Below are 10,704 nucleotides of genomic sequence, written 5' to 3' on the forward strand. Positions count from 1 at the left end.
CTATTCAAGAATAACCACTAACTTTGGACCATACCTCTTCACCATTCTGTTTGACAAAAGGCTCCTCATATTCCTCAATGTTCTTCCTAAATGATGTTCAATTGCACTTATAAATATGATTCTCAAGCAAAAATCTTCTATGACAATCAAACTAAGGTTTTTTTCTTTCTATACTTAAGTTGAAAATCTTTAATGCCCTCCATGCAAATAGGACATGATAACTTTGTCTATGGTTTAGAGTTTGCTACAATCCTTGCTTCATGTCCCATATAACAGCAATAATGACAAAAGTTGCCAAGATGTTGATATTTTAATTGCAGTTCAAACACCTGTTACGTTCAACCAACAATCTTTAAGACTCTTCGTAGAGGCTTTGTTACATTCATTAGAATCTGGATTTTCCAAATGCTCGCATCCTTTTCCCTTATTCCAAATAGATATGAATCTATCACAGTACTAAGCGAACATCCCACTTTAATCCCTAGGTCTTTGGTGTTATAGTGCTCCGGTAAGTCCCATAATTGGATCCAAATTGAAACCAGTGAGAATTTCCTTTATGTAATTGCCATATCCTTCTTCCACCTTCTCAGGTTTAGAATGTAATTTTTGAATGTCCATGGAATCCCTTTCTCCACCCGTGACAAATCCGTTTCGCTTCTAAAGAAGAATTGAAAGATGTTTTAACCATGATCAAGAACCTTAAAACCTTCATACTGTCTCCAGATTGTATATAGTATTGTCTCCAAAATACCAATAAAACTTTCATACTGTCTCCAGATTGTATATAGTATTGTCTCCAAAATACCAACATTGAATTGTCAATCTGTTAGCAATCTACCGATCAAACTTCTCAAGCACTTATCTAAACCTTCCTTGATATTATTATGTCCAAAATTCAGTATCTCTTTTTTATCTTCATTAACAATCTGACTAGAACGATCTTGATTAGCAGCCGTGAAATCGCTGAAAATTCGATGAGAAAACTCAGGATTGTTCAATAAAAAAAATTCTGCAAACTCTAATAGAACAACAAAAAACCTAGTAGGAACTCAAAAATGTTATATTAAAGTATATTAACTAGATGAAATCCTATAAATGATATTCTACTGTATTTATATAAACTAGTAAAAACTAAACTCTGTAAAAGAACGAATATTTCTATTACCATAAAATAAATTTTTTTGCAATAATAAATTAATAAAAAAAACTTTGTATAATTTTCTCTATAATTATTTTATTGCGATTCCAATTAAAGTGCACATGATGAAAAAAAAAATAATTTATTGTAATATTAAATGAGCATATTTTTAAATATTGAAAAATAATGAGAAATAGAAAAAAATTGAATATTTTTAATTTGAAACTATTTGATTCTCATTTAAAAATTAAAACTAAAAGCCACTATAATTTGTTTAAGAGTAATAAATGAGAGTCCTAATTATTTTTTTAATTATCCTCCTAATTTTTAAAGGAGTAAAAATTCAAATATATATGTTACTTTGAAACATCAACAAATAAAAAATTCAAAACTTTCTTTATTTAGAACTTAGGAGAATAATTAAAAGATGTGTTAAGACTCTTAATATTTTTTTTGTTCAAATTTCAATAGTAAATAGTTTGAGTAGTACTACTATAATATTTTAAATCTAAATTTTATTATCATCAAGATGCGTTAAACAAATCAACAATGCTATGCATATACAAAATTAGTTATCAATCGGCAATCATATAGAAATATGTATTTAGTTTATAATTTTTTCTGTTTTTATCCCATTGTAAAAAAATTTAATTATTCATCTATTATATATTTAATTATTTCACTATGATAGGTTTAATTATTTTAATATCTAATTATTTAATTAAAAAAGATGAAAATTAATATGTATAAATATACACAATACATGATAATTAATTTAGTGATTAATTAATTATAATGTACACATATATAACTGCTTTTCAAACAAAATACATGATGTTAAAATAATGTCATATATATTCATCCTTTTACAAATAATTTGGTTTTTAGTGTTTATAAACATAGTAGAATATGTTTCTAGTGTGTCACTAACTAATTAAACGTTAATTTGACTCCATTACTAGAAATTATTGCAATATATTATAGTGATTAAAATTAAAATTAGATAATGTTATTATAAAAAATATGTTAATATAGTTAATAATATATCAAAATACTTTCATAATATTTTATTTTACAATAATTGTTTAGCTATTTTGCTTAATATTGAATTATTTTTGTTTAAAAATTAGTTCCTATTCAAGGACAATGCAACACATTTGTAGCATTAATTAGATGTTAACAGTTTGAAAGGGATATTAAGAAGAGAACAAACAGTAATAAATTGGTGTTAAAGTGTGTTTGATAAAATTTAACTTGTGTTCTAATAAATCCTTGACATTTATGAGAGATAATAGCATACCCTTATTTGATGAAGGGTACTATAAAATTCACCAAATAAATAAATTTATTTAAGAGATGGAATACTCATATTTAAAATTTTTGAATAAAATTAATTAAATAAAAAATAAAAATCAAATCAATACTTTTATATCATAGATTTGGCACATAAGGCCTCACGGTTTTGTCCCCCCACACTCATTTGTCAGAGGTATCCACATCTTTATAAGGCATACTTTGTTCTCCTCCCCAACCGATGTGACTCACTAGCACGATATTGTCCACTTTAGCACATAAGGCCTCACGGTTTTGTTTTTGACGATAGTGATGATAGTCAAAGCACTCACACTCACTCGTCAAAACGCGTCATGCTAGAGAGAGGTATTCACACCCTTATAAGACATGTTTCGTTTCCCTCCCCAACCGATGTGGTAATAATTTTTTAATAACTAAATACGTATTTTCTTTGTTTTATTAAATATCAACAATATTTAGTTTATAAATAATATTTTTTATTTATATATAAAAATTCCCTATTGTACTCATTTGTAAAAGATAAGAGAGTACATATTAGACATTATTATTGTATTTTATTTTTTCACTTTATTATTTTATTCATTTTTAATACGAATTATCTTTTTATGATGAAACTTATTATGATTTATATAACTAGGTACATTGTATTTGCAGTCTTTCTCTACCTTTGCTTTAGAATAGTTAAAATACAAGTATACAACAGTTACAAAAGATCAAGTAGATGGGGCGCAACTTGGATCAATGATGAGCTTGCCACAAAGGCCGACAAAGCAATTAGCAAGTATTGGTATTCATTTAACTATTTAAGGCATGCAAGTTAACAGTTGTCATATTGTTTAATAAATTATAGGCCTAAAAAATGTAGCTCAATTCATATAATCAATAATACAATAATTGCTCACTAAATGTATAATAATCATTGCTTAAAGCGGAAATGAATCTTGGCACTTCCTTAAGATAGCAACTTTCTTTTAACTTTTATGCACTAATATTATAAAAGAATTTATAAAGATATTATATTATTATATCATAAAAAAATAATCAATTAATTTTTGTATTTATTATTTAAAAGTAATTTAAACACGTAATTTAATTAAACGGAGAGCTATGAACATTGCTATCAATAATAAAAATAATTTATACCACTTTATTCTTTATAGCTAAAAAAAAATTTACTGATAATCACTTCTAAATCTATTTTTTAATCCTGAAACATTTTCCTATTTTTCCATCTAAATATTTTAAATAATCGCAAAAAATACGTCAATCACTTCTTACGCTTCTCTTTTTTGTTGTAAACTCCGAAAATATTTTTTTATAGTACCTGAAAAATAATTATAATCTATTAAAATTAGATAATTATACCCACCATACCAGTTATGTAAAATCACAACAAAAAAATAAGTAGTGAATATATTTAACTTCCTTCTTACATAAAAGACATCTTTATTCACAGTTCCTAACCTATTCAATCTTTCTTTGGTATTCAGTGTGACTATCAAAACAAACAAGACAAACAACTCCACTTTTAGTAAAATTAAGCCTTTCCAAATAATTCTAGTAAAATTATAACTTGTTACATCCTTTGAAAGCGTTTTTGCTTGCAACACCTACACAAATAAGTTAGTAGAAAACATACATTCTCTATCAAACTTTCATACAACTCTATCATCTCTGTCATATGCTAGTTTCATTGGCCTTAAAATATCGTATAGCTGATTTAATAGTTCCAACTCCGATTGGTATATCTCTCATCTCCATTGAAAGTTTCAAATCCATTCTAACCTATTCCAAAACCCACAATCCCATATGACAGATTCTCTTTAGTTTGAAACTGAAAAAAATCTCGAAAATTGATCTTTCAAAGAACTACATTGTAGCCTCGCAGAATCGAGTCCTTCTTTCGTCACCAACCTCCATAGGTAACCTTGTGATTATCTTGTCTCTCACATGTTGTTCCTTAATTTGCAGTTGACAAATATCATTCCATAGATCCCTTCTAGTAAGTAATATCTAATTGGATAACATCTCATTAGGATTCAAATTGTTATAAGAGCATACCACATTCTTCTATAGCGGATACTCCTTCTTTGAAAAACACCCCACCACTTAAACAAAAGTATTGTGTTATAAATTATCGCGTTTACACCCTCGAACCACCTAATTTTTTTAGAGTCAATACCTACCTAACCAATGCCATACTATTCTCATCATCCTCTTTATTCTATAGGAATCTTCTCTGTAGTAAAATCAACTTCCCTATAATAACATTCGGCATCTTATACGGATTCAGATAGTATACAAGTTATTCAACACTGACTTGATAAGAACCAACTTTTCAACTTTATTAAGCACATTAGCTTTACATAAATTGAGCTTTTAATTTCCTCCATTTTGTCTATTATCGACTTTTAAGTCTTAACAAATTTCAGATTAGCTCTTAAGGAGATTCCAAGATATTTAACTGAAAAAATAGTCTCCTTGTACCGTAATAAACTACACATACTCTACACCCATTGCTACTTGCAATTAACTAGAACCAAGCTAAATTTATCAAAATTAATGCTTAACCCCAACATCAACTCAAAATATCGTAGTAAGTTCTTATAATTTTTTATAGTCTCCTCCTCAAGTGGACAAAATAATATGATGTCATATGCAAATTGAAGATAGGACAACTCTATATTATCCCTCTCGATTGGGATGTGTGTTCGTGTTTAACCGTCTCTCCTACCATTCTATCCATCACATTAACAACCATAATAAACAAAAACGGAAATAGTAGATCACCTTACCTGAAATCCCTTTTCATCTTAAAAGATTTAGATATTGAGCCATTTATCAAAATAGACATAAAAACTGTGCCAACACACTCCATAATTCACTCCTATTTTTTACCAAAATCCATCTTTTAAACACAATGTTCACAAATCTTCGCTTAACTCTATTATATACCTTCTAAAAATCTAAATATAATTACTGTTTTTTTTTTTCTCATTTTATGCCACTGCACAATTTCATACCCAATTAATGTTCCATCATATATTTTTCAACTCTTGACAATATATTTTGAGTCTTCTACTAATCGTGACATCATCAAACTTATCCTTCTAATCAATACCTTTTAAATCAGCTCGTACAAAAAACTACTACTTAGGGATCGATGGGTGATGATGAGGTAGGGACTGATTGGTCCCATAATGGTTTTCGTTTCATTTTTCACCAACAAATAGAAGTATTTGACATATTAATTTTAACTTGGTTTCTATAAACTAATGCGATATTCTCTGTATAATAACAATAATAATTGTTGCAGAAACAATGACCCTTTTATACGTAAAAGTGGCGAAAAACAAATGGAATAAAGAGCACACACAGGCATACTTAAGATAATTATTCCAATAGACAAGTCTAATAAGTTTGGTCCTTACTCCCTTACCCCTACAGAGTCTAAAACGAATAATTTAATTGAATCTCTCTACATTGTTGCTACCGTGAGGTGGTCAAAATTCAAGTCCACACTCCACAATTAGGAGGGGATTCTTAAGAATTCAACAGATCATCATCTTCAAGCCAAGTTACAGGGGATAAGATAGATAGATAGGTATAAGTTAATTAATTTGCTCATCATCATAACCAAGCTGTGGTAGGTGGTGACTTCCGTCTGATGCTGTTGTGAGATCTAAATCTCTTCCCTTCATTCAGCTTACTTGTTGTTGGTGGCCTCCATAAACGGGATATGCACCATAAGCAGCAGCATAAATGCTTGGGTCATGTGGAGGTGGCAATGCATATCCATAACCATCATAAACAGGGCCCCCATAATATGCCCCACTCCATGGATTCCCAAACTCCATTCTAAACTGCTCAGCATTACATACAATGGGATCAAATCATCATAAAAGCAAATTTAATAAATGACACCATTAAGTACCAGTGAAACAAAAGGTCAGGGTAAAATAAATGACTGCATGAACTTTTAGAATAAAGGAGATTTGCCAACAATTCAAAATTAAATGCTATGATGATATATAAAAACTACAAGTGCATGACCATGCAAATTCTGAATTGAATTGAAGTTAGTTAAAAACTATATAATTTAGTTAATGCCAAACCGTCCCATATTCTGCCGGCTAGGTTAAGCGGGCTGGCGCGGCAATAGTATACTTTTTTTTTTTCAAAAAAATGATATTTTAATTAAGATTTTAATATTTTAATTATTAGCTATCTATTTGTAAAATTTAAACACAAAAAATATATTTAAATAAAAGACAATTTACATATTTATTAAAAAAAAACAGAAAGAAGAAACAGATTAGTAAAGTGATGTTGAAAGGAGAGAAAAAGAATTAAGGTTAATTATGATCGTTTTTTTTTTTAAATTAGTCTACCTGTCTGCCGAAATCTGCAAGTTAAGTGGTGTAAGTTTGGCAGGCTTTCTATTTTAAGCAGATTTAAATTTCTAGTTCAATCCGTCATTTTTGGCAAGTTAGGTAGGCTTTCCCGGTGGATCGTAGGTCTTTTGCCACCTCTAAGCAACATGCAAAATTTTATTTTATTTTCTCTTCTTCCCTTAATCAGAGAGAGTACAATGCATGATTTTACTGGGCGAGTTATAGGTCATTAACCAGAATATGTTCCCACATATTAATAAGCCTAATATAATGGCAACAATAAAGCATGTCTGTGTGTGTATGTGACAGTTTGAGTGACAGATTACCTGCTTATTTGCTGGATTTCGGCCCCAAGAAAGGCGAACTGTTTGCTTGCCAATCATTGTCCCATTTAGCTTCTGCAAGGCCTCTTCAGCATTATTTCTGCAAAGGAAGTGAAGTACACAATGTTTTAGATTATCACAGACACATCCAAAAAATTGTCAACTCTTAATAATCATACCAATTAAGGTTTTTCAAAAGGGCCATAACTTTTCAATTACCTGTTTGCAAATTGTACAAAACCACAACCTTTTCCAACAGGTATCTTAACAGAGACAATCTCGCCATACTGGGAGAATGGATGCTTAAGATCTTCAGCTGTAACATTAGGGTCCAGTCCTCCAACAAATATCTATAACCAATCATCCATAGAAATATATTTCCACACATGTCGTTAACAATACAAATACAACATTCTAACAAGAAGCTGAAAAACTTACAGTTGTGTTATTAGAATCAGCTTCAGATTGGCTGGATGTGCCATTTGATTGACCTCCTACATTTAAAAAAAAAAAGGGCAGATTACATCAATAATAGGTGTGTAATAAGCAAAGTTCATCATGAAACAGAACAAATTAAAAGAAATTTGAATAAGCAGATTATGAATTTGTGCCTTGTTGATAAGCAGATGATTTCCTAGGAGTTGCAGCTCCAATACGCATAGGCCTGCTAGAACAGTACACACCATTCATTTCAGTCATAGCTTGAGACCTCTCATTATCATCACCAAACCTGACAAAACCATATCCCTTGGAGCGGCCAGTGTTGGCATCAAAAACAACTTTTGCAGCCTTAACAGAAGGGTATCTACTGGAGAAAGTCTCATGCAAGAGGCTATCTGTAACATCTGCAGCTAAATCTCCTACAAAAATTGAAAGGTCTGGAACATTGTCTGAACGCTTGTCTCCTGTGCTAAATGTTGCCCAGTTCAGCCGGAAAGGTTGCTCTGTGTTTGGCATCAAAATTCCAGCATAGTTCTGTAAAACTTTTTCAGCTGTGCCGTGTGAATAGAATTCCACAAATCCATAACCCTCTGATAGACCAGTCTGCTTATTGCGAATAACCTTGATGGAGGAAATCTGAAACAATAATATACAATATATATCACAAGTCAAGAACCGTTTCCATCATAACAAACCACTTAAGCATTAGATGCATGCAAAAGCTAAGCTCAAGTAACAAGGGCAAACTTCTCTATCTTGTTTTCAACTATTCGTACCCTAAGCTATTCATGCTTCAAATAATCCAAAAGCAAATGCAACCAGAGAGTTCAGAAATTTGCAGATAAACACTCAATCCCCTCAAAGTTCTGATACTATTATATATAGTTTAAAATGAATCAAATAGTTCCACCTGCCTAGATTGATGCATGGCATGATGAAAAGTCAGAAAATTATATTAGAGCAAAGTCAAATCGAATAGCTAGGGAAGATACTATAAGAGTTTTATCATATTTGCTTGATAAGAGTAGAGAGTTAGATGAACGAAGCATGCTACTTTTCTTTTACTTTTCTTCTAATATAACATGCTCCCCTTGTGAAAAAATTATATTCTGCTACTCCCACTTTTGAACTAGGTATTCCCGTTTGAAAAGAAAGGACAGTGACACTGACAATTATGCATTAAATTACCATTGCTCTCGCAGTTATGGTTTAGGTTTAAAAAAATCAAAGTTGATATACACAGACATATAACTACAATTACAAGGTAATCATGAAAACCAAGAAAACCACAATATTGCCACCGCACCTATTAACAGAGACTGCAATTTAAATGGACACCTGATATGAAAAAGTTAAAGTAGTCATCCACCACCCCACTTTCCATTCTCCAATCTTTAACACCCACCCAAATAATCAAGAATTGAATTTTTCTCAATATTGACCTTTTAATCCCAGAAATATAAATATACCAGCAGAAAACTGTCCCCTTCTTTCTTACGTTATGGATTTGAAGCAGCCCGAAATCAAGCATGCATCCTTAGTTAATATTAGCACAATAATGTAACATAGAAATACCAACTCAGCTATCAAAACTATGTATTCACCAATAATAAGAAAGCTACTCACTCCTAAGCTTATAAGTAATAGACTAATAATAATGAGAAAAAAGGCTAAGCTTTCCTAAATAAAAGTACAGACACAAAAACTGAAGTACCCAAAAAGGACAGTTTCACGTTCATGGAATCAACTACAAAAACAGAAATTAATAAAAATAAAAACTTTCTCTTATATGTGAACGTTATAGAAAACGATATATGCATAATATATTAAAAAAGAAAGGAGGACCTCGCCGGTGGAAGCGAAGCAGCGGTGGAGATAATTCTCGTCCATCCAATGATGCAAATCTCCGACCCAGATCGTCTTGTTCTCGGCGGTGGATCCTTGAGGCTGGTGCTGATGTGCGTGGTGGGGGGTAACGTGCGGCACCTGCTGCTGGTACTGGTGGTAGGGCATGTAGGGCTGGGGTGGCGGCGGCGCGTAATGTTGAGGCGGCAGCATGGGGTGCTGCATTACCATGGCGGTGGCGGGATACTGCATCGGCACCCACTGCTGTGGGAGTGGCAGTGGCTGCGGGTGCGGTGGCGTCTGCTGTTGGCGTTGATTCTGGTCCGTTGGTTGCTGTTGCTGCGAATCAGAGCCGTTGGATTGCATCTTAAATAATTACTAGTGTTAAGCCGTGCGCCCTCTCTTGTTCTATTCTATTCCTTCTTTGGTGTGCTTTGTTTCTAATAATTAATTAATAATGTCTTAGATTCAAATATATTAGAGACTAAATGAGGAAACAGGGATATGCATAAGCATAAATATGGAAAAGTGAAAGGGTTTGAATCTGGAATCGAGAGAGAGAGAGAGAGGTCGCGGCAAGGGTCTAAGAGAATGATTTATGTTGGTTGATGAGGAACGAGGATGACGGATTCTCGGGTTGGGTTGCTGAACGCGGTAGTGGATTGACCGTTGGATCGTGTAATGGGCCTACATGGCAAGCGTTAGATCTGTTAAATCAGGGATATGCATAACACTCTTGTGTCTTCGCTTCCTTCTCTCGCAGGATCCGCCGCCACCTCTTGCCTATGCCTCTCTCTCTCACTTCACCCCTCTCTCACTGGGTTTCCTTTTTTTATTCTAAAAAACAATATAGTTATATTTAGTAGTTTTTAAATTAGTTTTTTTTTAGAAAAAAGATTTACCAAGTTAAAGTGGGGGTGTGTGCAGGCAAGGCTGTCACATTAACCTCACGTCATTTTTTTTTTCACAGTTTCAGTGATGCTGGGAAGTTAATGGCACTGAAAATTAACGAAACGGGAAATTGCCTAGGATTCAGAATTCAGCAACTTTGTACTAGGTAACACTGGGTCCATCATCCTCGAAAGCTTCTTGCAATCTCATCCTAATAATAATACTATTTTTTTTCCTAAAAAAGAAGTGTTAAATAATAATAATAATAATAATAATAATAATAATAATAATAATAATTAGATCCAAGAGTCAGCCAAATTATAATAACAATAACAACTAGAATAATACTACATTTTTT

General features: G+C 32.0%; 1 protein-coding gene across 1 annotated transcript; it reads right to left on the reverse strand.

Annotated features, from left to right (window-relative positions):
• Positions 1-5,836: 5,836 nt before the first annotated feature.
• LOC130946555 (polyadenylate-binding protein RBP47C'-like) lies at positions 5,837-10,271 on the reverse strand. Its single transcript, XM_057875330.1, has 6 exons — positions 9,456-10,271; positions 7,781-8,246; positions 7,608-7,663; positions 7,389-7,519; positions 7,173-7,269; positions 5,837-6,315 (listed from the first exon to the last, which is right to left on the reverse strand). Exons 1-6 carry the CDS (start codon positions 9,819-9,821, stop codon positions 6,154-6,156), a joined length of 1,278 nt encoding a protein of 425 aa, XP_057731313.1. The 5' UTR covers positions 9,822-10,271; the 3' UTR covers positions 5,837-6,153.
• Positions 10,272-10,704: the final 433 nt, after the last annotated feature.

This window comes from Arachis stenosperma, chromosome 8 (genome assembly GCF_014773155.1).
Source record: "Arachis stenosperma cultivar V10309 chromosome 8, arast.V10309.gnm1.PFL2, whole genome shotgun sequence".
NCBI classification, from domain to species: Eukaryota; Viridiplantae; Streptophyta; class Magnoliopsida; order Fabales; family Fabaceae; genus Arachis; species Arachis stenosperma.

Bases quoted from the DNA above. Each gene is read 5' to 3' on its own strand.
- LOC130946555 (XM_057875330.1), bottom strand. From the start codon at position 9,821: ATGCAATCCAACGGCTCTGATTCGCAGCAACAGCAACCAACGGACCAG. The intron at 7,664-7,780 runs GCACAAATTCAT...TTTTAAATGTAG, and splicing joins ATCATCTGCTTATCAACAAG to GAGGTCAATCAAATGGCACA. The intron at 6,316-7,172 runs GTAATCTGTCAC...AATGCTGAGCAG, and splicing joins GAAATCCAGCAAATAAGCAG to TTTAGAATGGAGTTTGGGAA.